Raw genomic sequence first — 26,318 nt, forward strand, 5'->3', positions numbered from 1 at the left:
CTATTGGTCTGCTCACCTCCAGTATTTTCTCTCCCTGAAATATATCTTTCATAACTGCCACTAAAGTGATCTATCTCAAATGCAAACCTCACCATGATATTCAGGAATTCAAAAGACCTTCATCGTCTTCCCCAGTACCCTCAGGATGAAGTCCAAGTTCTTGAGTATACCACAAGGTTCTTCATGACTAGCCCACCTAGCCCCTGCCTATCTCTATTATTTCATCTTTCCCCACTTCCTACATTATATAGTAATACACTTATGTGCATGCTGTTTCTCTTTGCTTTTACTAGTGAGGAGTTCCTGGGTGATGCAGACAGTTAAGTATTTAACTACTAGCTGAAAGGTTGGAGGTTCAAACCCACCCAGAGGTTCCTCGAGAGATAGGCCTGGTGATCTGCTTCCAAAAAGTCACAGCCTTAAACCCTATGAGCAGTTCTACTCTGCACACACAGGGTCACCATGAGTTAGAATTGACTAGGTGGCAACCAACAATAGTAACAACCTTGTTAGCCTCTAAAATTCTCCTCTCCCCTGCAAATCATAACATGCCTAATTTGTATTCTTTGTGTCATATTCATGTTCTTCCCTTGTAGCCTTCCTACTCTTAGATTGGGTTGGTAGCTCTCCTCAATGTGCCCGTTTTTCTCTGAGCAAACCTCATTACCCCACTGAAGTATATTTAGTTTTGTCTCTCTTCCCCATTCCTTCACCCCTCCTCCCAGTGATATCCTTGAGGGCAGGCACCCATGTGTGTCTCATTTTTGTAGTTTCAGTTTTAATGTCCTGACACGTTTGTTGTAGTTATGTGCCATCGAGTCGATGATTCCAGTTCGTAGTGATGTTTCTCATTAAGGAAGAGGCATACTTGTAATTAATTTAAAGAAGAAAACTATGCTGCGCATTGTAAGGTGTATATTTGTTCTAGACTTGGTAGGTCAGTTTTGCCCAAGTTTGAGAGCCCTAATCAGTAATAGAATGATTAGGTTTAGAACATGGTTTATTTAATGCATAATATTCTGAAGATTATGTGTTTCAAGGCTAACATATCTTTTAGCCTTGGGTAAATTACTTAATCTGTTTAAGCAGTGGTTATTTCTGTCTCTAAAGTAAAGATAATCCTTATTACCTAGGCTTTTATAGGATTTCTTTGAAGAGCAAAATGAAAAATTGGATATAAAAAGCAGGTGGGAAGATGTAAAGCACCATACAAATAAAGTGGTATTTAATGTTCAAAGGAAATCTGTATTACATATTTTGATAGTATATTAAAATAGTTTTTTGGGGGGAAGGAGTTGAAAAGTGGTTTTATTTTTTTTTTTTAAAGAATATTGATATAATTATTAGTGTCTTTCACATCAATTAAATACTTATCTAGCAGAAAGATCATCTTTTTTGCTGCCAAAAAGTTATTTCATATTGAACATGAGTGTTCTCAAGAAGGTATCTGTGATGGTAATTTTTTTCCATGTTCAACACCATAGGTATCTATGCCAGCAGCTCATGCAACATCATCTGCTCCCACGGTAACTTTAGTACAGCTGCCTAATGGTCAGACAGTTCAAGTCCATGGAGTTATTCAGGCGGCCCAGCCATCAGTTATTCAGTCTCCACAGGTCCAGACAGTTCAGGTATGTGTATAAAAAGTTCTACATCTACTTTCATAATTGTTGTTTATAGCCATATCTCTCTCCTTTTATTAGTTACAAAAATAGGAACACATCTAGTAAAGTTAATTTTATTTCACAGTAGAGGAATATGCTGCGTCTATATAGGAACATATATACACGAAGACAGACATATAAGAAAAATACTTTATTAAGCCAAATAAGAAAAAATAATTCATTGGAGTAAATAATTAAATACAGGGGATAAACTGGAAATGTTTGGGGGACACTGTCTGATGGAGAGACTAGACAACTAGTTAGAAATGAGAAAGTGAAAGAAAAAATGTCATGAGGCAACTACCGTATGCTACTTTGGATAGTTACGGAAAATTGATATACAAAAATAATAACATAATTATTTTTTAAACCTGCAATTGGGGGAAAACCCCTCATCAAAAATTAACAACCTTACTTATTATTTGAACTTAGAGATCACATAAAACATCTGTGTGTTTAGGATTTTTAGTTAACATACATAACTTTGAAGTAATGGTATATTCATAAGGTGAATCTTAACGGTCAGGGATTATACTATGCCTAGTGCCCTACTTTTTGGAAAAATTGTGTTCCTTTGGATTGGATCCAAAGAGAATAAAGGCACAATAGACCTGTGAAGGCGACTACTTAACTGTAGGGAACTGTGAGCAATATAGATCTTTGCAATTGAACTTATTTAAAAAAAAAAAAAAGACTTGAACATTCATTCAAGTAGGCCATAACCCCAGCCTCCCATTTCGTATTTTTTGCTTCACAGTCTTCCTGTAAGGACTTAAAAAGACTTTTCTCCGGAACTCAGGTGAGTCCTAGGTTCTAGATTTGGAGAAAACTATTGTTAGAAAGGAAGGTGAGAACTTTGTCTTTGTCCTTCTCTGTAAACATGAAATTTCAAGACTGGAATGAAAACCTTAGAGATCTTCTAAGTCTAGGCCATACTTGCTACTCACCCATCACTCAGTCTGTTGCCTAATTCCCCTATATAACGTTTTTCCTCTCACCCAGATGGTAGTCCAGCATTATTCTTAACACTTCCAGAGAAAAGAAGCTCTATCTCCTGAGATAACTTATTTACAATTAGGGATATTGCTAAAATCATCTAGTGATCACAGCTCTATCTTCTGAAACTGGGTAAGCTAGTCTAATTCCTTTTCTGTCGGACTGCTTCTTCTTCCCTATCTCCCACACCTTTCCAATTATAAAAAATTTCCCAGACTAAACAACCTCCTATTTTTCTTCAGCTATTTTTTATATGGTCCAGCTTTGATTCCTCTTCACCATCCTGGTTGTTTTCTTCTGTGGGAGATCGAATATGATAGCCAGAACTAGTTGAAATAGTCTAAATATATTTGTAGAGGGAAGAAGTGCATCCTTTGTTCTGCAGGCATTCTGTTAATGTCATCAAAGAGCAGATTAGGGTCTGTCTGTATTATACAATTGAGTCATTGAGCAGCTGTTTCCTACATCTACCACATTCTGTCCTTGAGCTTTTGGTTTAGCTGACCACTTAAGTGGAAAAAGGAGATAATGTCATGTGAAACCATCAAGTTATATGAATTGCCATACTGAAAGATACTGGGAATGGAATTTGTTACCAAGTAGAAGACAGTGTTGTCCAAGTAAAGACCTAAGAATTTGATATTTCTTTGGAACTACCATCACCATGAGCAGTAGTCTCCTACTCTTTGCCTGAGTTTTTATTTTGTTGAATGCTACCTTACCATTCTCTATACTGTGCCGTAGTATTTCCCTACTCATATCCTCCTCTTGACAATAGTGGGAGAAACGACCTGTGAATCAGGAGACCTAGATTCCAGACCAAGTTTGGGCATTGATAAGCCAAATGATGATGGGCAAGTCAGCCTTAACTTTTTCACTTATAGGAGGTCTTTCTGTAAAGAACATAGAAAAATTACTAAAATTACAGCCACCAGATTTGTTAAGTTTACAGTTTTTAGTTTACATGATATTTAATTGTTGATTGTATTCTTAATTTTAATCTTTATATTGGGGCAAAATAATTTGTGTACAAGTAGCTTATATGGCCATTAACAATAGAAATATGTGCTTTTCAAGAACACATTTTTTCATTAAGGTGAGCAACACTTACTATTTAAAGTTTATGTATTTGAGAAAGAGAAGTTGAGCTTCTTGAAGCCTAGATTCTATGAATAGAGACAGAAATATCGTTTTTGGTTTTTTTGTTTTGTTTTTCTTTAAAGCATCTAAATCATGGAGAATCTATTAAACTTTAATGGTCATTTCAGCTGATTAACAGTGATTAATATTAATAAGTAGGAAGTAACTTAAAATATCAGAAGAAGTGTGACCATACAAGGAGAGGAATGGTCCCTTAAATTTCTAGATAGGAGGATATTAGTATTCTAGACCAGTATTTCGAAAATATACAAGGTGTGTTTTCTTGATGTGAGAATAAGGTATTCAGACTTTTATTTACAGACCTTTAATCTAAAAAATTTTAGCAACTGAGCTGTACTAGTATTTCATATATGGCTTGACATTTGTACCCTAACTTTATCCTTGCATCTAGAAGTTACATCTCACAGATTTTGTGAGTTTCCCCCTAAAAATAATGAGTTACACCATGTATAGGGACTGACAGTGGCATCCTCACTTTTTTATTCCTTGGTTTTGGCCATATTTCAGTACAGTGCAATTAAAATGTGCCAGACAGAGGATTTATGTATTATATTATCTTAGATTAATACATTCATTCCACCAACAAATTTTTATTGATCACATGTGATGTGTCAGTCACTGTTCTAGGTGCTAGAATAGACAGCATTGAACAAATACTCAGCCTTTATTCTCATAAAGATCACATATGACTGAAGAGAGACAAACACTGAACAAATAAAGTATATCAGGTGGAGATAAGTGCTGGGAAGATGATTAAAGCAGTCTGAAGGGATAGAAAATGATGTGAGGGGAAGGGTGTCCCATTTTATATAGGGTAGTCAGGGAAGAGGGTGAGCAGAGACCAGAAGACGGTGAAGGAGGTTAAGCCATGCTGATAATTTGGGAGAGCATTCCAGGTAGAAGAAAAAGTAAGTCCACAGGCTCTGAGGTGAGAGTATGCTTGACATAACAAGAAATAGCAGGAATTGTGGGCCATGGTTTTAGGGGACATGTATAGTTTGAGAAGACATCTAATGTTACCATTGTTTGGTGTCTAGTCACTATATAGTTTATTTTGAAATTTCAAATATTATGACAAGGAGGTTTTTTCCTCCTCTTAGACAACACTGGGTATTTTAAACAAAAAGCTGAGAAAGACAGAACTAAACATTACATATGCAAGTGGTGGTTTGGCTTTTTGAAATTTTCTTGACTTAAAAAGTAGCCAAAGTTAAAGGATCTCAGGAAGAGGTTAGTAAAAGGAAAGATGACAGCAGATGAGGACCAGAGGAAGGGGATCTGTCATTGGCATATGATGGTAATCTGTGATATGTATAATTGGGATATAACCTTTCAAATGGTTATTATTAATGTTTTAAAAACATTGAACTATGGAGGAGGCCTGGTGGCACAGTGGTTGAAGTGCTCGGATGCTAACCAAAAGGTTGGTGGTTCAAACCCACCAACCGCTCTGCGGGAGAAAGATGTGGCAGTCTGCATCTGTAAAGATTTACAGCCTTGGAAACCCTATGGAGCAGTCCTACTCTGTCCTATAGGGTCGCTATGAGTCGGAATCAACTAAATGGCAGTGGGTTTGGTTTGGGGTTTATATTGAACTATATAATTATTATCATTGATAAGGAAGTTTTTTGATATGATTTTTATTAACCTTAGAAATAGGGTTCAGTGGTGTTTTTTTGTTTTGTTTTAGTCAGTCCATAGGAATTGGCTTTATAGTTCTAAATTCTCCCTGGGTAGTATCCTCAAAGAGGAAATGTTACCGTCATGATGTGATGTGAATAGCTCTGAATTTCCTTTACATTAAAAAAATTGTAATCACTGCATAATGATAATGCCTTCTGTCTGAATACACAACATCTTTTAAATCATAGGAGGGAAGCTTTTGTCCGCTAAGGGCCATTGATAAGCTGCGTTTGGGAGAAAAAAAAAATCAAAGTCCACATATAAAAAACAATTATTTCATTTGAAACTTTTCTTTGGGTAGTTTATGTAGCATGTTTGGGTTTTGTTTTGTTTTGTTTTGTTTTTTTAAAATAAGTTTCAGCTTGGGCATGATATGCTTCCTGTTCCAAAGTCACTGCATGTCTTTAAAAGAAGGTTGTAAGGATCGGGGGGACTATGAGAGTCAAGCAAAGAGGGCAGAGGAAGAAAAGTAACAGAGTCCTAAGTGGAGTATTAATGAAGGTAAACAATGTTTATCATGGTACTGTCCACTTGAGTTCAGCATTATTACCTCTTGAAATTCTGACCCTCTGGTAAGGCCTTTTCACAGCTTCTGATCTGTATCTGAGAAAGTCTGTGTTGACTATACCCAGCAGCTGCCAATTGGTAGGAAATAATTCGTATGTTCCTTTAGCAATAACTATAGCATTATTACTCGGCAGAGAATCACATCTGAAATTCAGCATTGCCCATCTTTTATGAGTTATTTTTAGATTCATTAAATGTTTCCTGTTTATTTTTAGGTATTTAAGATTATATTTCTTATACTTTTTTAAGTGTCTAGATTGAGCAGATTACATTATTGTAGGTGTACCTTGTAGAGCATTATTGATTTACCCAACATAGTTCTTTTTAAAGTGAGCATGCTTATCAGAAAACCTTATCAAAATGAGTAACCACTCTCCAGAGCCCTGAGCCTCAGACCACATTCAAGAGTACTTTTTGGAATTTCTCACTGCTTCTGAGTATGTTTTTTCTTAATGCCATTGCCAGAAATTTAGACATGGTGCTAACCCACACAGACTTTTTTGCCTTGGTTAAATCTAACTAAGATTATAAGCACTCAGTTCAGGATAGAGCATGACACCTTCCTGCTGATTAGACTAAAGAAATTTGGCAGTAAAAATTTGATAGACAAGTATGCCTAGGTGAGTGAACTTCTAGTCTAGAAATGGGCTGAAAATGCCTTGGGGCTCCACTACTTCCTAGCTTTGTGACTTGGGTGAGTTACTTATGTCTTAATTTTTCCATCTATAAAATGGACATAATAGAGGGCTCTTAGTAAATACCAGTTGCTATTATTATTATTATTATCATCCCAAGTAAAATGTTTATTCACGCATTACTTTCCAGTTTAGGGGTATTTTCCAGAAATGCACAGTTCTTTACCTTGAATTTTTGCTTAATAAAAATTATAGAATGCTAACTTTGAAACATATGTAACCAGAAGAGTTTTTCATAACTTGCCAAAAACCACAGTCTAGAAGATTGTGGGAATATCACCAATCTTAATTAATACAGTTGTAAATATGCAAATGTTTACAAAGTAGACAAAAATATTTGTATAGTCACTATAAAGACTTAAGACTGTAGTTAGTCATTCTTTCTTTCTCTCATATCAGAAACCTTACTTTAGTTGGTAGTTTTGTTCTAACAAACTGAAAGAAAATAACTGACAACATTATTGCATTCAAGATTGATTACATGGAGTCCTAAAAGATTACTCTGAATTTGGATATCACAAAAGTTTGGTATTGACAAAAAAAAACTTTAAGGTCTCTGCCCTGGTGGTGAAGTGGTTAAGAGCTTGGCTGCTAACCAAAAGTTGGCAGTTCGAATCCACCACCTGTTCTTGGAAACCCTATGGGGCAGTTCTACTCTCTCCTATAGGGTCGCTATGAGTTGCAATCGACTTGATGACGAGTTTGGTTTTGGTTTTGGACTTCACCTTTTGTAATCTGTATAGTAACTAAAGAGGAAGGAAGAATGAGTGTGGTTGTCTTCCATAAAAACTGATTGTTTTTTCCCTTACTGAAGTATGTATAAGGTTTAAGTAAGTCTTTTCGTATTTTGACTTTGCCTTAAAATTCATAAAAAATTTATGGGAACTAAATTTGGTTATCAAGATAAAGTTCTTCTTTATTTTCAGATTTCTACTATTGCAGAAAGTGAAGATTCACAGGAATCAGTGGATAGTGTTACTGATTCCCAGAAACGAAGAGAGATTCTTTCAAGGAGGCCTTCTTACAGGTATGGAAATTAGTAGTTAAAAGAACTCAGAATCAAAAACAAGCAGGAAGCTCTAGGTAGTTGTAGATAAAAAAATGTTAGGAGACAATTAGCTCAAGTCAGCACTTTATGGATTACTTCTTTCATCTTGAGTTACTTCTTTCAAGTTGAAGCTTATTTTATGGAATGAGAACATTTCTTCCTCTGAACAATCCTAGATAAACACTAATTTTTCTTCTGCTTCTCTTTTTGTAGACTGTACTGGCTGCTGTCTTTCTGTTAAAAAGTTTGAAATACATTTGATATATGTATTTCAAACTTATAACTTATAGCAGTTTTCCAGTTATATGTCAGTTCTGAAACCACACCATTTATCTACTTAGCATATTTGCAAACCATTTCTTGTGCAAGGGTACTTAGCAGATAGCTGTTTGCTAATTTAATAGTTGTGTCAGGGTGATGCTTTGCTGGCACCCTCAAATTATAGGGGTGCCTTACTGTAGTTTTTGTGTTCAGCTATAGAAGTTACCTAGCCTATGTCTTGTCTCTGAGCTGGACCAAACCATTTTTTGTATGTACATATTGATTCTGTATTAAATATATTCAGAAAGGGCAATTCCGCGAATTTCCCTAATAAGCTTACTTCAGAGTTCAATAAACTTCAGACTTCCAATATTCTTCCTTGTTATTAGCTTAAATTACTTCTGTTTTCCAAAGGAGTGATTTTTTTTTTTTTTTTTACCCTGCTTACTTGGTTACCAAGCTAGCCTTTTTCTCTGTCCTCACCACTAAAGATCCTAAATGATGAATACCAATAAATTGATTTTGAGGTCTTAAGAAATTTTATGATCCTGAGTATATGCTGTATGTACTTCTAGTCATAATTTCTTTTGTTTTAAATACAGCTAGTGTTAGATTTTGACTTTGAAATATGTCTCAGATTGGTATGTACCATCTTTGATCCTGAAGTAGATCCAACCAGGTACTGTGAAACAAGCCACATGGTTTCTCTTTCTATATTTAAATATAGAAATTCTAAGTTCTGGGCAAATCTTAGCTCTAGAGCTTATAAAATGAGCTTGATGTTGAAGAAAATTCACCTTTTATTTGCCTTAACTGGCTTACGAACTCAGTTCTAGCAAAGGTCATTAAAATACTAAAACCAGAATTAATAATCAAATGCACGATGCTATGAAATCACAGATATATAGAGAAAAGGTTGCTTTCATGAAAGATAATGGTATCATTGCTTACAGAGAAACCTCCTCAGTAGAGTACCATTATTTTGTTTTAAGTTTATGAATTCCTGAAACCAGGCTCTATTTCTCGATTATAGCATGGTAATTAGCAGAAGTTCTTATGATATGCTTGTGAGGCATATAATACATCATAATACAAGATGGATTTTTATTAGAACAACCAGCTTGGTAGTGATTAGTTCATATGCAGAGGAAATCCCCAAAGTGCTCTCCACTTGGTCTCATCTGGCTTGGGATTTTTACCAGCAATTAAGCTGAAAAACATAGAAGCCATGCTTAACAAATTTGCAAATGACAACCTTACGGAATAAATTCCCTGATGAAAGGAAGAATAAGTATTTTGAAAGTTCATAGCAGCCGAGGGAAATAGACTGAAACAAATTGGGTAAAATGTTGGGGATAATTGTTGTAAACTTTCTGAACTTGGGTTTAAAATAAAATTAGTTATTCAAGTACAGAATTTTTGATTAAGAATTCATTTGAGAAAGATAATTACACTATTTAATTATCAGCAATGTGATATTGTTACCAAAAAAAGCCAATGCAGTGTAAGGATATGCTGGTAAACACCTAGTGTCTAGAATAAGGGAGGGAATTAGAGCTGAGATAAGTGAAATAGAGAATAGAAGAACAATGGAGGGAATCAGTAAAACCAAAAGTTCTTTGAAAGATCCACAGAATTGACAAAACCGTAGTTAAACTGATTAAAAAAAGAGAGAAGACACTGGTAAGTAAAATCAGGAATGAAAGTGGTGACATTACTACCAACCTTACAGAAATAAAAAGAATCATAAGAGAATATTATGAACAGTTAACAAACTGGGAAACGTAAGTGAAATGGATAAATTCCTAGAAACATAACTCAAGAAGTAGAAAATCTCAACAGACCTATAACAAAGGAAGAGATTGAACAAAATACTAGCAGACCAAACCCAACAGCATATTAAAAGGATTATATACCATGACTGAGTGGGACTTATCCCAGGAATGCAGGGTGGTTCAATCTTAGAAAATCAATCAGTGTAATATACTACATTAATGGAGCAAAGGGGAAAAAAACCACATGATCATCTCAATTTTCACAGAAAAGGCATTTGACAAAACCCAACACCCTTTCGTGATAGAAGTACTGAACAAACTAGGAATATAAGGGAAATTCCTCAACATGATAAAGGACATTTATGGTGTTCATACTCAATAGTGAAAGACTGAAAGTTTTTGCCCTAAGATCAGGACCAAAACAAGGATGCCCTCTGTTCATCGCTAGTAGACTTACCTAAAAGAAATGCTTTAGGGAGCCTTTCAAGCTGAAATGAAAGGACGCTAGACAGTAACTCAAAGCCATACAAAGAAATAAAGGTAATGACATAGGTAAATATAAAAGCCAGTATTAATATAGTTTTGTTTTTTTAACTATTCTTTTTTTCCCAATATGATGTGACAAATGCATAAAACAGTAATTATAAATCTGTGTTAATGGGCACACAATATATAAGGACATAATTGGCTGTATTATGTTATTTGTGACTGTAACATAAAGGGGGAGGGATGGTGCTATATAGGAACAGAGGTTTTTTTTTTTTCACACGATTGAAGTTAAGTTGGTATTAATTGAAACTAGTTTGTTATAAATTTAACATGTCAGAGATTACTTGTGTTAGGTATTTCCCCCCCCTTCTGTGTTTACATTATTTATTTGAAATATGGTAAGGTTTATTTGTTTTTGTTTGTATTTTATTTTAGAGTTTTTTCCCATCCTTGCTGCTGCTGTTTTCTTTTTTTGAGGATATGAAACATTAACATGGTTCCAAAAGTCAGAATTGTACAAGAAAGTATACTCAGAAGCACCCTCACCCCATTTCTTGCATTCCTTTTACTTCTTTCCCATCCACCTCCAGTAGATAACCTTCCTCATTTTATTCTTGAGCAAATGAGCAGATACATGTATATATATTTTATTATTTCCCTTTCTTACTTATACAAAGGGTACTATACTGTAAATTCCATCTTGTAGTTTGCTTTTATTGCTTTAACAATATATCCTGGAAATCATTGTTAGTTCATAAAAATCTTCCAGTTTTATACCTGTGTAGTATTCTGTTATGTGAATGTACCATAGTTTATTCAACCACCATCCTTTTTGTGGGCATATAGGTTGTTTCCTGTTATTTTGCAATTATAAACAATGCCACGATGAATAAACCTACACGTGTGTATTTTCGTATTGGTGGAAGTATATCTTAAAGGTAAATTCCTAGAAGTGGGATTGCTACGTGAACGCGTGTAGTTTTGTTAGATGTCTTCAAATTCCGTTCCTAAGGGTTGTACCTATCTTGTATTTCTGACAGCAGTGTATGAAAGTGTCTCTTTTCCCAGAGTTTTGCCAACAAGATTATATTGTTGTACTTTATTTTTACCAATCTGAGAGTTGAAAAGTGATAATCTCTGTAACTTTAATTTGTATTTCTATTATTATGACCAAGGCTGAACATCTTTTCATATGTTTAAACACCATTTTTTTTACATGTGGATATATGTGTAAATTGTCTGTTCAAGTCTTTTGCCTATCTTTAAAAATCGGGTTTTCGGTCTTGCCCTCAGTTTTTAGGAGTTCTTTATATATTAGGGATATTGGCCCTTTATCTGTGATTTATGAAAATATTTTCTCTCAGTTTTATTGATTTTCTTCTGACTTTGGTTTTGATGTTCTTTGCCATGCCAGTAGGATTTTTTTAAATGTAGTTATTTTCATTAATCTTTTCTTTAATTGCATCTAGATTTTGAGTCATAGTTACAACATTTCCCAACACCCATATTAAGGAAGAATTTATCTCTTTTTTTCTTTTGTGTATTTCATTTTTACATTTAGATCCCTGATGCATTTGGAGTTTATTCTTGTAAATTCTTACATTTTAAACTTTCATCCTAAGTACTAAGCAACTTTCTGCCTGTTTTCTGTTTTTTTCCTATTATTTGTATTTACCCAGTATATTTTACTTTTATTTTAATTAATATAGTGCTATATTTTTCTAGGAAAATTTTGAATGACTTATCTTCTGATGCACCAGGAGTGCCAAGGATTGAAGAAGAGAAGTCTGAAGAGGAGACTTCAGCACCTGCCATCACCACTGTGACGGTGCCAACTCCAATTTACCAAACTAGCAGTGGACAGTATAGTGAGTAACAGATATTTCTGTTTTGAAAAGCAAGAGGAGAAACTGCTGATTGAATTATCCTTACAGCAATCATACGTGCCATGTCTTCTGTCAGTCTTGGTGCCATTATTGTATTTTTTCTTTACTGCTCAATATACAAATATCTTTAACTGAAGTAGTTTCTTCAGGGTTTAAGGTAGGATGACTCAAGTGTATAAGCCCCTTGGATGTTCCTTTGTTTTGTACAGATGCATGTGGGTCCTTAGAAGTTTTGTAACCACTAATTGAAATTCTAGATTTTAGTTGTTGTGTAATATATGGCGTTAAGAGAGAACATGAGTTTTGGAGATTTATTTGTTTGTTCAGATAAAGAATATAATCATTCTTTGGATATGTTTAAGGCCGAAAATGTTCTCATTATTCATCTATTTTAATTATTTCTGTTCCCTTCTAAAAGTAGCATTTTAAAATCTTCCTATTTTATTTCAGGGGAATGGGTTTGACTACCCTCTATCAGCACATTTACTTATAATTCCTTTTAACATAAAAGATAGTGTAGTCAATTATGGTAATGTATACATAATGGACGGCTGAAGTTAGGAGGGCACTTTGCTTTTTGGCTCACAGGAAGCAAAGGTTTCTATAGCAAAATTATTAGTTTTCCATTTCAGTGATAGCTTTGTCTGGCACCTAGTTCTCTCTTCTTAACCTCTTTGATCTCTTCTCATCTTTAACTAAATCTGTTACAAGATAGTTTTGAGTTCTGCTTTTGTTTGACCAGCGGCATTTGTGTGAATGGTACTTTTTCCCCTCTTGCCTACACGTTTTGATTTCTTCCCTAAATCCAGTGCTGCTGGTTATATAGTTTCTCCCTCCATCCCCCTCCCTTAGTTACAAATTAAATGTACACATTTGAAACTCCTTTGCTGCATTAGTCTTCTAATGCCCTGGGGTAGTCTGTATCAGAAATATGTTTAAAAGTTTGACCCCCAAGTTAACTAGGTTTTAAAGTTACAGCTCAACCTTGGTTTGCATGACTAATTTGCATTCCAGCTGAATTAGAAACAGATTCCTAAGTGGCAATCTTTTTAGCTCTCCCAAAGCTGAAACTTGATAGTAAGTAGTTTTGACTAAGCTTCTTGTCCACTGTCTAAGCTCAGTGGAATTCAGTGGTCTTTCTCCTTAAGTTCTTTGTTGTCAGGATACAGAGGTTCTATCTCTATATTTGTATGTGTGTATGTGTATTTTTAGTTTAATGAGAGCACTCCCTATGTCTAGATAATTTGTCATTCAAGATGTATGTTCTAAGAGTGATACATGATCTTTATTTTCCCCCTACTTCAGCACACCTGAGGGATACCACATACTCCTGTCAGTAACAGTGATTCACTATTGCAGCAACTCTCACTTGAACTAGAAAGCATGCTCTTTAGAAAGGAGCATCTCAAATAGGAAAGTGAAGTTTGAAAAAGTACCACCCTTCCCCACGCATTTAATTTGTCACGTACCACCTTCCAGCAACAGAAAATCTGTAAAACTAAAGAGATTAATACTTTGAGGTTTTTTAAACTTTATTCATTGTCTTTCTCCCTTATACTCTCTATATATACATACATGGCCTTGATGGTATTGAATTAACATGTTCTTGATTTTTCTTAGGAATCATTATAATGAATACTCACATACACAGCAAGATTTATATATTTCTTTACTTATATAATTCAAATGCTAGAAATGTATAAAATTAATAAAAGGTAAAAATCCTTTTTCATCCCTCCCCAGTGGTAAAGATTTGGTGTGTATTCCTCTATTCTTTTTCATTCTACTTATACATATTCATATTGTTACGTATTCTTAAACATTATCTATATACATAGACACACACATCTAGTTATGTATATTGTTTCTTTAACAGCTGCATTGTATAAACATAACATTTATTTAAACATTGTCCCAATGATAGACATTTGGGATGTTTTTGCTACTTCAAACACTGCTGCATGAACTTCCTTATATATGTAGTAGTGTGTCAGTGGATAGCATCCAAAAAGGAGAGTTATTGAATCAAAGCATATCTTGCCATGTTGCCCTTCCAGGTGGCTGCACCAGTTTGCATTCCTTCCATAAATTAGATATGTTTTTGATTAACAGTATTATTAATTTTATCCGTTACTTGGTTCACTGTCCCCGATAATAATGTCTTGTTTCAGAGATTATGCTCTTAGGTAGAAAAATGCATATCTATCATTGTGAACTTGAATTTTTTTGTTTCACTAAATAAAACTGTAACCCTTGATGTTTTCCTCTTTTTTCTGGCTACCCAGAATCTCAATTAAGTTTACAGTTAATTGCATTTTCTTTCCTTAGTCTAGATTGTAATCACTATAAAACACACATAGAGACGAATCAGTTACTTGACTTCTGCCTTTTTATTCTTGTTTTAATGAGTTTGGTTTTGTTGAAATCTATCACCAGTCCTTTCGGAATAAGCAACTGTAACAACATTATTGATAAAAACTATATTTGATATGATTGCACTTCGGTTTTCAAAGTACTTTCATATACATTATCTCATTTGTTTTTTACAGCAGTCATATGAAATGGCTAGAAACAAATATTTATACTTTTACAGAAGAGAACAGAATCAAATAAGAGATTATTGGTAGAAACTGAGCTAGAACTCAGATCTTCTGTTCTATAGCTCCTTACTTCTTTCCCTGAACCTTAAATTTGTTGGTATGTAGCCAAGAAGAAAATACAGTAGATTTTTCTTATTGACTCTGTGAGAAATTGTGGTTTGATTCTGTTAACTTACTGATTCTTTCGAGTTATCTTGCAAAATTAATCTTGAAATAGTTCTTATATATTATAATTTTGTTCTGGTGTAAGATAAGCAAAACATCTAGAATTAACTGAAGTAGATAGGCTGTATATGCCAGGTGTCTTAATTTCCACAGGTTTCATTTGCTAAACTAGCCCAATCATAGCCATTAACTCTTACTGTCTCTTGATTGAGCAGCAGAGAATCAATTTTCCTCATGTATATGACTCTTGGAATATTATAGTTTCCCAGAACTTGGCGACAGTTGATCCCAAAATAATTCCCTTCTAAGAGAATTAGAAAGTGACATTGCTTAAGTCAGACAGGTTGACTTTCTTACATTTTTTACTCTTGTCTTACTTACTCAGTTAAAATCTGTTATGCAGTTTTACATGTAATATTTTGATTCTTGGGCCTTTTCTTTCTGGGAACACTTGAACACTAGCAAGGAGAGTGACTGCAGAGGATCTAACCACCTTTCTTAATGCTAGTATCTAAAAGACTGCTTCTTTCAAGTAAAATAGTAATCTCTTTATAACTTTTTCCATTTACTATAGCAGAAAGGTGATTTCAATTTTTTTATAAAGTGAAATGTCTGTTAATATGAGCCAAACTTGATTAATTTACTGTATATCAGATGAATGGCAAGTGTGGTTAATTAATGAATAATCCACAAAGCATCGTATATGAGAATGCTTTGATATGTAACTTCGAAATGGCCGTGAAGTATTTTTTTCTAAATGATGATCTTGAGCTCTAATTTTAAAACTCCATGAGAGACTCGATAATAATTCATTTCCATTGAACATTTCAGTTGTTTCATTGAATGGACTTTTGTTATATTCATGTTTTGCTGGATGATTTAAAGAACAGAATACACTTTTGAACTGCTTTATTACATGTTAAAACAGGCAGTTTTTGGCTGTCCGTTATGTGCCCAGCTCTAAGTTTGTGAAAGTGGAGAAGAATAAATCACATTTCTTACCCTCAAGAAATTTACAGCAAATACTAAAACATTTTGTAATTAATACTAGAATAGAAGCAGGTATACAGCACAAAGTGTTACTGCCTTTGAACCAAATAAACCTTAAAAGGAGTTCAACTTTTTCCCACTCATCTGTTTAAAAAAAAAAAAATTAACAGACCTTGTTATTATAAATTATAATGAGGTTCAAAGAGTGTATATTTGTATTGTAGAAATTGGATGTGGGTTTCCTGAGCAGGTTACTTGAGTATACTAAATCCTTCTCTTAGTGATGTTATTTGCTATAATAATTTCTCCTAGATCGTGTCTTCCAAAGTATTCTACATAGAATTTATTGTGTTGTAAAAGTCTTGTATTAAATTTGTAACAATAAAATCCATTGGATTTTAGTTGCCATTACCCAGGGAGGAGCAATACAACTGGCTAACAATGGTACCGATGGGGTACAGGGCCTGCAAACATTAACCATGACCAATGCAGCTGCTACTCAGCCGGGTACTACCATTCTCCAGTATGCACAGACCACTGATGGACAGCAGATCCTAGTGCCCAGCAACCAAGTTGTTGTTCAAGGTAAGGAAGTTTAGAATTCACAGGTGAGGTTAATTCTTCGAAAGATTAAAGTTTTATAAACTTTCAGAAAAAGTAAGTATCATATTGCAAAGCACTCTTAAAACGTAGTTAATTTTTATTATAGATAACATTTTCCATGAATTCTCCCATTATTCCTATGGACCAAAATGTCATGGCATAAAAACAACTATTTTTAGTTTTAAAAATAAAACATTTGTCTTTAACACTGTTAGCATTCATGAATAGGAGAAACAAGGTAGATAGGAGGAAAACAAATCAGGATTTAGAAAAAGCTGGATTTTAGGTCTAACTCTGCATAGACTTGCTATGTGACCTTGCACAAGACCCCACCTCTCTGGGCCTTGGATATTTTTCATGTCTCAAATCGCTGATAAAAATTTTTGGAGGTTCAGAATTCTGCTTTTCTGCTTTTTATTCAAAAGAAATTTAGATCCCTCTTTTCTAAAATCATCAGTTTTTATTTCAAATGAAAACATTGTATTCTGAAAAATCTTACTGTACCACTATGTAAGTCTGGTCAAAGTGTGACTTATTAATTCTTTCGGCAAAAGGAAGTAATTACATCTTCAATGAGTTATAGAAATAGGTTGATAATGTATAGATTTTTTTTTAATTTAGATTTTTTTTCTACTTGTTCCAAGAATCTATTGGTAGGAATTGAGCATTTTTCTTTGAATCCATATGAATATTTCAAGAATTTAGTTTATTCCAGATTGAAATCTTTCAAATTGAGGAAATAATAATCAATTGGCTTCTAAAAGTGTTTTTGTTTATAATAATGCATTTTGCCTATGTTAAGTAATGACAGTTTTGCCTTTTGGATGCAGATAGTAACTCTTGAATAGTCCTAAAACACCAACTAGAGAGAGTCATAATTTATTTAAAGATCCCTAATGTGTTTACAGAATATGTTCTGTTACTAAACAAATAATGTTTGAAGAACATAGTATTTTGCTTATTAATGGGAGTAAAACACCTTTTCACTTTACGCGCAGGTACTCAAAAATTGTAAAGCAGATGTCAGTGAATTTGAATTCTGAACGTCAGTTTGAAGATGGTAACATGTTTAGTATATAAATCTTTTCCATTCAAACCACATTTTAATTGATATTAAACAGTGAATAATTTGGATATTCAAATATGGATGATTGTATAAAGACCTTGAAATTCTCTTAAATTAAATGTTAGGTTTTTTATTCTTAGGAGGGGATATTAAGTTGTTTTTAGAGGCAATTTGACAAATAGTGATTGTGTTTCTTTTCATAAATGATGAATCATTTAGTTAGAAAAATATCAGTTAATATAGCCATTATCATTTATATTAAAACAATATGTTTACAAATAATATAATTGGCATTGATACCACTTTTTCATACTTTCAGTTAGAAATTTATAATAGTTGACCATAATGCTTTATTTTCTCTTCCATTTTGCTATTTTATGAAAAATCGTGGTCGTTTTTATGTCGTGGCAAGAGTCTACTTGAAATTTTTTAGTATGAATTTACCAATATCAAAGGAAGACATTGTGGACTATATCTAGGAAGATCATCCAAGCTGTGTCCTACTTACCTTTTAGACTTAAGGTTGGTAAGCATGTTATCAGCAGAATAGAACTGCATTCCAGTGAAAGAAATATAAGAACTAGTAGACATAGGTTAAGACCTCTTTCATCCAAGTATCTATACTTATAAATATATTAAACTGGGAATTAGTTCTCAGTAATGACAGAAAGAGTGCTGATTCTTTCAGTATTTTAGCCAGAATCATCTTCCTTTTTTCCCCTTTTGAATTGAAAATGGATGTTGAGATGAATGATTGATACATGTAGTTTAACCCATTCACAGTGCTCCCATGTCTTACACACTATGCTTGCTTTTTTTTGTTGTTCCCAGCTGCCTCTGGAGATGTACAAACATACCAGATTCGCACAGCACCCACTAGCACCATTGCCCCTGGAGTTGTAATGGCATCCTCCCCAGCACTTCCTACACAGCCTGCTGAAGAAGCAGCACGAAAGAGAGAGGTTCGTCTAATGAAGAACAGGTATGTATATTGCATGTATTTAGATTGTTGTAGGTCACGTACGTCTTCAGATTATGCCAGACATATATCTTTACATGTGATCTGCTGATAATAGGATTTTTGCGCTGAGTTTTTTTTCTAGTAGAATTGATAATATATTTAATAAGCTACATTTATGAGAAGATGTCTAATGGGATTATCAGTTCATGTTTGACCATAGAGTAGTTTTCTTTGACTCAGTTTCCCTATGAAAGATTTAATACACATCCTTGGCTTTACCTTCATATGCTCTAACCAACTAGATTATTTAAAAATTGTTTATTTTCTTGAGTAGTATTGTTCAAGAAGATCAAGAATTTCGTGCATGTATATTAAAACTACATGTTGTTTTATTTATATTAAATTTATTTGTAATAAAATAAGTATATGATGGCAAGTTTGTATTTTTGTTAATATTATCTTTAATAAATAATTTTAATGATAACGCAAAATAATAATCGTTTAACACCTAAGCAATGATTCTTAGAAAATAAATTAATTCTAAGAATACCTTGTTACTGACATAAATCTTAAAATAGGTGTAGGTGGTCTTCAACAATGAAAGTATTACAAAGCAAAATCTATGGAATGTGGGCAATACAGTTTTCAAATGTAAATTCATAGCTGCAAGTGTTTTTGTCATCAAAAATACAGAATAAAAGAAAGTTATTAAATATTTATTTTTTTAAAATGGAAGCAACTCTAAGACAAACAGAGGAAAATGAAAATAAAATTGTACAAAGATATAAAATTTTGAAATTGGTGAAAATATTCCCCTGGTGTCCACTTCAAGATTCTTCAAACAGTGATAAAGTGAAAGAAACAGAGATTGAATTCAGAAGATCTGACTTCACTTCCTGACTACCCTTTAGCTGTGACTTTGAGAGAACTTAGTAACCTTTCTACATCTAAGCTTTCTCCTATGTAAGATGAGATATCACCAGCCACCCGAAGGGTTGTTCTGAGGGTTAAAAAGATAATTCTTCTGAAACCCTTTGGTACCTGTAGTGCTCTGTTGAAATGTTTCTTCTTATACAGTTTCATGTTTTAGCTCAGAACAACCTCTTCATTCCTAAAATATTCTTAGCTGTCACAGAGTGTTAGTAAATTATATCTAGGCTATGAGAAATGGCAGAGTTTTTTCTAGGATATTAGGAAGAGAGTTAGAAACAAGCCGAATGACTTTTATTTGTGCTTTATCATTCTGTGGTTTTCTTCAGGTATTTATAATACTAAAAAGAAGCATAATAGTTGCATTTATATTTAAACGTATTTGTAAATTATAAAGAAAGCTACACATTTAAAATCTTTTCTGTTAGTTTTAAAATGTTTGTAAGGCAGGAGCACTATCTGACTTACCACTGACTCTTAAATAAAATTCTTTCACTTGGATTTAGTTTCACTGTCCTAAAAAAGAAACCCTGGTGGCGTAGTGGTTAAGAACTACAGCTGCTAACCAAACAGTCAGCAGTTCAAATCCACCAGGCACTCCTCGGAAATTCTATGGGGCAGTTCTACTCTGTCCTGTAGGCTTGCTATTAGTTGGAATCGACTCAACAGCAACGGGTTTGGTTTTTTTTTTTTTCGTTATCCTAAAAAAGGAGCCCTGGTGGAATAATGGTTAAAGAGCTTGACTGCTAACCAGAAGGTCAGCAGTTCAAATCCACCAGCTGCTCCTTAGAAACCCTATGGGGGCAGTACTGTTCTGTCCTATTAGGTCGCTATAAGTCAGGATCGACTTGGTGGCAGTGGGTTTTTTGGATGCTAAAAAAGGAAAATTCCCATTGACTCTTCCATAGCTCCCTTTTCCCCTTCATTGCCATATTTCTGCTGCTTCTACTTTCTCAGCTTTCATTCACTGTAAACTGGCTTCTGACCACAAACCAGTCATCTCTGTCAGAAAGTACAGATTCCCTTCCACTTCTTATTCCTTTTTTCTTTTTTTTTATTTCCCATAGAAGAATTTATACATACATTGTTTTGTGACTCTGCTCTCCCCATACTGTGACAGCACACTCCTCCTTTCCACTCCTGATGCCCCATTTCCATTCAAGCAGCTCCTAACCCTTTCTGCCTTTCGATCTCACCTCCGGACAGAAACTGCCCGTTTAGTCTCTTGTATCTACTTGAGTTAAGAGGCACACTTTTCATGAGTATCACTTTATGTCCCACAGTCCAGTCCAATCCCTGTCCGAAGACTGGGCCTTGGAAATTGCTTTCGTTCTGGGCTGATAGAGAATCCAGGGGCCATGCTTTCCAGGGTTCCTCCAGTCTCAGTCAGGCCATTAAGTCTGATCTTCTTACTAGAATTTGAGTTCTGCATCCCACCTTTCTGCTGCTCCATCAGAGACTCTCTGTTGTGTTCCCTGTCAGGGCGGACATTGGTGGTAGCTGGGCACCATCTAGTTCTTCTGGTCTCAGGCTGATGAAGTCTCTGGTTTATGTGGCCCTTTCTGTCCCTTGGGCTAGTACTTGCCTTGTGTCTTCGGTGGTCTTCATTCTCCTTTACTCCAGGTGGTTGGGACCAATTGATGCATCTTAGATGGCCGCTTGCAAGCTTTTAAGACTGCAGATGCCACTCACCAAAGTAGGATGCAGAACATTTTCTTAATAAATTTTGTTATGCCAGTTGACCTAGATGTCCCCTGAAAGCATGGTCCCTAGACCTCTACCCCTGCTGCTCTGTCCCTCAAAGTGTTTGACTGTATTCAGGAAACTTCTTAGCTTTGGTTTAGTCCAGTTGTGCTGACTTCCCCTGTAGTGAGTGCTGTCCTTCCCTTCACCTAAGATAATTCTTATCTACTATCTAGTTAGTGAATAACCCTCCCCCTCCCTCCCCACCCTCATAACCATCAAAGAATGTTGTCTTCTGTGTTTAAACCTTTTCTTGAGTTCTTACAATACTGGTCTGATACAGTATTGTCCTTCTGTGACTCACTAAATACACTCAGCATAATGACCTCCAGCTTCCTCCATGTTATGTCTCATGGCTTCATTGTTGTTCTTTATCATTGTGTGGATATACCATAATTTGTTTATCCATTCGTCCATTGATGGGCACCTAGGTTGTTTCCATCTTTTTGCTATTGTGAACAGTGCTGCAGTGAACATGGGTGTGCATGTATCTATTCGTGTGACTGCTCTTATTTTTCTAGGATATATTCCAAGGAGCAGGATAGCTGGATCGTATTGTACTTCTTTTTCTAGCTTTTGAAGGAAGCACCAAATCGATTTCCAAAGTGGTTGTAGCATTTTATATTCCCACCAACAATGTGTAAGTGTTCAGTCTCTCCACAACCTTTCCAGCATGTATTATTTTCTGTTTTTGGGATTAATGTTGGCCTTGTTGGAGTGAGATGATACCTTATTGCAGTTTTGATCTACTTTTGTCTAATGGCTAATGATCGTGAACATTTCTTCATACGTCTGTTAGCTGCCTAAATATCTTCTTTGGTGAAGTGCCTGTTCATATCCTTTGCCCATTTTTTAATTGGGTTATTTGTCTTTTTGTTGTTGAGGTTTTGCAGTGTCTTGTAGATTTTAGAGATTAGACACTGATCGGATTTGTCGTAGCCAAAAATTTTTTCCCAGTCCGTAGGTTGTCTTTTTACTCTTTTGGTGAAGTCTTTTGATGAGCATAAGTGTTTGATTTCTAGGAGCTCCCATTTCTCTAGTCTCTCTTCTGGAGCTTGTTCATTGTTATTTATGGTTCATATTGTGTTTATGCCATGTATTAGGGCTCCTAGCGTTGTCCCTATTTTTTCTTCCATGATGTTTATTGTTTTAAATTTTATATTTAAGTCTTTGATCAATTTTGAGTTAGTTTTTGTGCATGGTGTGAGGTATGGGTCTTGTTTCAGTTTTTTGCAGGTGGATATCCAGTTATGCCAGCACCATTTGTTAAAGAGACTGTCTTTTCCCAATTAACAGACTTTGGGCCTTTGTCAAATATCACCTGCTCATAGATGGATGAATTTATGTCTGGATTCTCAATTCTGTTCCACTGGTGTACGTATCTGTTGTCTTACAAGTACCAGGCTGTTTTGACTACCATGGTGGTATAATAGGTTCTAAAATCAGGTAGTGTGAGGCCTCCCACTTTGTTGTTCTTCTTGAGTTTGCTTTACTTATTCAGGGCCCCTTCCCTTTCCATATGAAGTTGGTGATTTGTTTCTCCATCTCAATAAAAAATGCCAGTGGAATTTGGATCGGGATTGCATTGTATCTGTAGATCGCTTTGGGTAGAATTGACATTCCATGATCAAGTTCTGTTTTTCCACTTATGCAGGTCTCTCTTGGTTTCTTGAAATAGTGTCTTGTACATTGCATAGGTCTTTTATGTCTCTGGTGAGATTTATTCCTAAGTATTCTGTCTTCCTTGGGGGCTATTGTAAATGGTATTGAATTGGTGATTTCCTCTTCCACGTTCTCTTTATTGGTGTAAAGGAATCCAACTGATTTTTGTATGTTTATCTTGTATCCTGAAACTTTGCTGAAGTCTTCTATTAGTTCCAGCAGTTTTCTTGTTGATTCTTTGGGGTTTTCTGTGTCTAAGATCATATCATCTGCAAATAGAGATCCTTTGACTTTTTCCCTACAAATTTGGATGCGATTTATTTCTTTTTCTAGCCTAATTGCTCTGGCTAGGACCTCCATCGCAATGATGAATAAGAGTGGTGATAAAAGGCATCCTTGTCTGGTTCCCCTTCTCAAGGGGAATGCTTTCAGAGTCTCTCCATTTAGGATGATGTTGGCTGTTGGCTTTGTATAAATGCCCTTAATTATGTTGAGGAATTTCCCTTCTGTTCCCTATTTTGTTGAGAGTTTTTATCAAGAATGGGTGTTCGACTTTGTCAAATGCCTTTTCTGCATCGATTGATAAGATCATGTGGTTCTTGTCTTTTGTTTTATTTATGTGATGGATTCCATTGATTGTTTTTCTAATACTGAAACATCCCTACATTCCTGGTATAAATCCCACTTGATCATGGTGAATTATTTTTTTGATATGTTGCTGAATTCTGTTGGCTAGAATTTTGTCAGTTTGGCCAGTGGTTTATCAGTTTTGTTGATCTTTTCGAAAGAACCAGCTTTTGGTCTTGTTAACTCTTTCATTTGTTTTTTTAGTCTCTATTTCATTTAATTCTGCTCTAATTCTTATTATTTCCTTTCTTCTGGTGCCTGAAGGTTTCCTTTATTGCTTTCTTTCTAGTTGTTCCAGTTGTAGGGTTAATGTTTTAATTATGGCCCTTTCTTCTTTTTGGATGTTTGGCTATAAACTGACCTCTGACCACTGCTTTTGCTGTGTCCCAAAGGTTCTGGTAGGATGTGTTTTTATTCTTCTTTGATTCTATGAATTTCTTTATTCCATCCTTAATTTCTTCTATAACCCAGTAGTTTTTGAGCAAGGTGTTGTTCAGTTTCCATGTGTTTGATTTTTTTTTTTCCTTGCTTTTTCTGTTGTTGATTTCTACTTTTATGCCTTTATGGTTAGAAAAAATGGTGTAATATTTCGATGCTTTAGATTTTGTTAAGGCTTGCTTTATGGCCTAATATGTGGTCTATTCTGGAGAATGTTCCATGTGCGTTGGAAAAGAAAGTATACTTGGCTGCTGTTGGGTGGAGTGTTCAGTATGTCTGTGAGATCAGGTTGGTTGATTGTAGCATTTAGCTCTTCCATGTCTTTGTTGAGCTTCTTTCTGGATGTTCTGTCCTTCACTGAAAGTGGTGTGTTGAAGTCTCCTGCTACCATTGTTGAGCTGTCTCTCTTTTCAGTGCTCTTAGAGTTTGTTTTATGTATTTTGGAGCACTGTCTTTGGGTGCGTAAATATTTATTATAGCTATGTCCTCCTGGTGTATTGACCCTTTAATGATTATATAGTGTCCTTCCTTATCCTTTGTGGTGGATTTTAAAGTCTATTTTGTCAGAGATTACTACTGCCACTCCTGCTCTTTTTTGAGTGTTGTTTGTTTGATATATTTTTTCCATCCTTTGAGTTTTAGTTTGTTTGTGTCTTTAAGTCTAAAGGGTGTCTCTTGTAGGCAGCATATAGATGGATCGTGTTTTTTTATCCAATCTGCCACTGTCTGTCTTTTCATTAGTGCATTTAGTCTATTTACATTCAGTGTAATTATTGATAGGTATGTGTTTAGTGCTGTCATTTTGATGTCTTTTTTTGCGTGTTGTTGACAGTTTCTTTGTTCTACTTAATCTTCTGTGCTGAATCATTTTTCTTTATGTATTTTCTTTTCATCTTTTTTATTGTTGTTGATTTTGTGTTAGCTGAGTCTGTATATTTTTCTAGTTTTTTATTTTAACTTGTAGAATTGTTAGTTTCCTTTGTGGTTACCTTAATATTTACCCCTGTTTTTCTAAGTTTACACCAGTCTTTTATTTCTTTTTATTGCCTTGACTTCCTCTCCATATGAAAAATCTATGTCTACATTTTTTAAATCCCTCTTTTTTGTTTTAATGTTGTCATCTTTTACATATTGACATCTGTTTCCCTATTTTCAGTGTTTTAGCTTTGATTTACTTTTGCGACTTCCCTGTCTGGGTTTATATCTGGTTGCTCCGTCCTGTGTTCAGTCTTGGGTTGTTATCTGATGTTACTGATTTTCTAACCAGAGGACTGCCTTTAGTATTTCTTGTAATTTTGGTTTGGTTTTTGCAGCTTCCCTAAACTTCTGTTTATCTGGAAATGCCCTAAATTCACCATCATATTTGAGAGATAGTTTTGCTGGATATGTAATTCTTGACTGGCAGTTTTTTTCCTTCAAGGCTTTATATATGTCATCCCATTGCCTTCTTGCCTGCATGGTTTCTGCTGAGTAGTTCAAGTTTATTCTTATTGATTCTCTTTTGTAGATGACTTTTCGTTTATCCCTAGCCGCTCTTTAAATTCTCTCTTTATCTTTGGTTTTAGCAGGTTTGATTATAATACGTCTTGGTGACTTTCTTTTGGGATCTACCTTATGTGGGGTTCAGTGAGCATCTTGGATAGATATCTTGTCATCTTTCACGATATCAGGGACGTTTTCTGCCAACAAATCTTCAACAATTCTCTATTTTCTGTTATTCCCCTCCCCATTCTGGTACTCCAGTCACTCATAGGTAATTCCTCTTTATAGTGTCCCACATAATTCTTAGGGTTTCTTCATTTATTTTTTTAATCCTTTTATCTGATTTTTCCTCAAATAAGTTGGTGTCAAGTGCTTTATCTTCAGTCTCACTCATTCTGACTTCCATTGCCTCAATTCTGCTCCTGTGACTTTCTATTGAGTTGTCTAATTCTGAAATTTTATTGTTAATCTTCTAGATTTCTGATTTCTGTGTCTCTATGGATTCTTGCAACCTGTTAAGTTTGTCATTATGCTCTTCTCTAATCTTTTTAATTTCCTCTATTGTGTGTTATGCGTTTTGCTTAATTTCCTTACTAATTTCTTGAAGAGTTCTGTATATTAATCTTTTGTATTCTGCCTCTGGTAATTCCAAGAAATTTTCCTTCTCTGGAAAATTTCTATATTCTTTGTTTTTGGAGCTTGCCGAAGCCATCATGGATTGCCTCTTTATGTGATTTGATATTGGCTGTTGTCTCCGAGCCGTCAGTGAGTTATTATATTTATTTTATGTTTGGTTACTGTGTCCTAGCTTCTTGTTTTGTTTGAT

General features: G+C 34.8%; 1 protein-coding gene across 9 annotated transcripts in view; it reads left to right on the forward strand.

Annotated features, from left to right (window-relative positions):
- CREB1 (cAMP responsive element binding protein 1) overlaps nt 1-26,318 on the forward strand; it is a 70,962-nt gene that overhangs the window by 29,290 nt on the left and 15,354 nt on the right. For 4 of the 9 annotated variants that reach the window (XR_002824428.1, XM_023733030.1, XM_023733029.1 and 1 more), the window contains exons 3-8: nt 1,485-1,631; nt 2,422-2,463; nt 7,693-7,793; nt 12,065-12,207; nt 16,383-16,565; nt 18,481-18,631. Coding sequence is in view for 7 of the 9 variants with exons in the window: in XM_023733030.1 (XP_023588798.1) it covers nt 1,485-1,631; nt 2,422-2,463; nt 7,693-7,793; nt 12,065-12,207; nt 16,383-16,565; nt 18,481-18,631 (767 nt within the window). In the remaining 2 variants the exon portion in view is untranslated. The other 5 variants (XR_002824429.1, XM_004378275.2, XM_023733032.1 and 2 more) reach the window with 5 other exon arrangements.

Source organism: Trichechus manatus, unplaced genomic scaffold (assembly GCF_000243295.1).
Source record: "Trichechus manatus latirostris isolate Lorelei unplaced genomic scaffold, TriManLat1.0 scaffold00056, whole genome shotgun sequence".
NCBI classification, from domain to species: domain Eukaryota; kingdom Metazoa; phylum Chordata; class Mammalia; order Sirenia; family Trichechidae; genus Trichechus; species Trichechus manatus.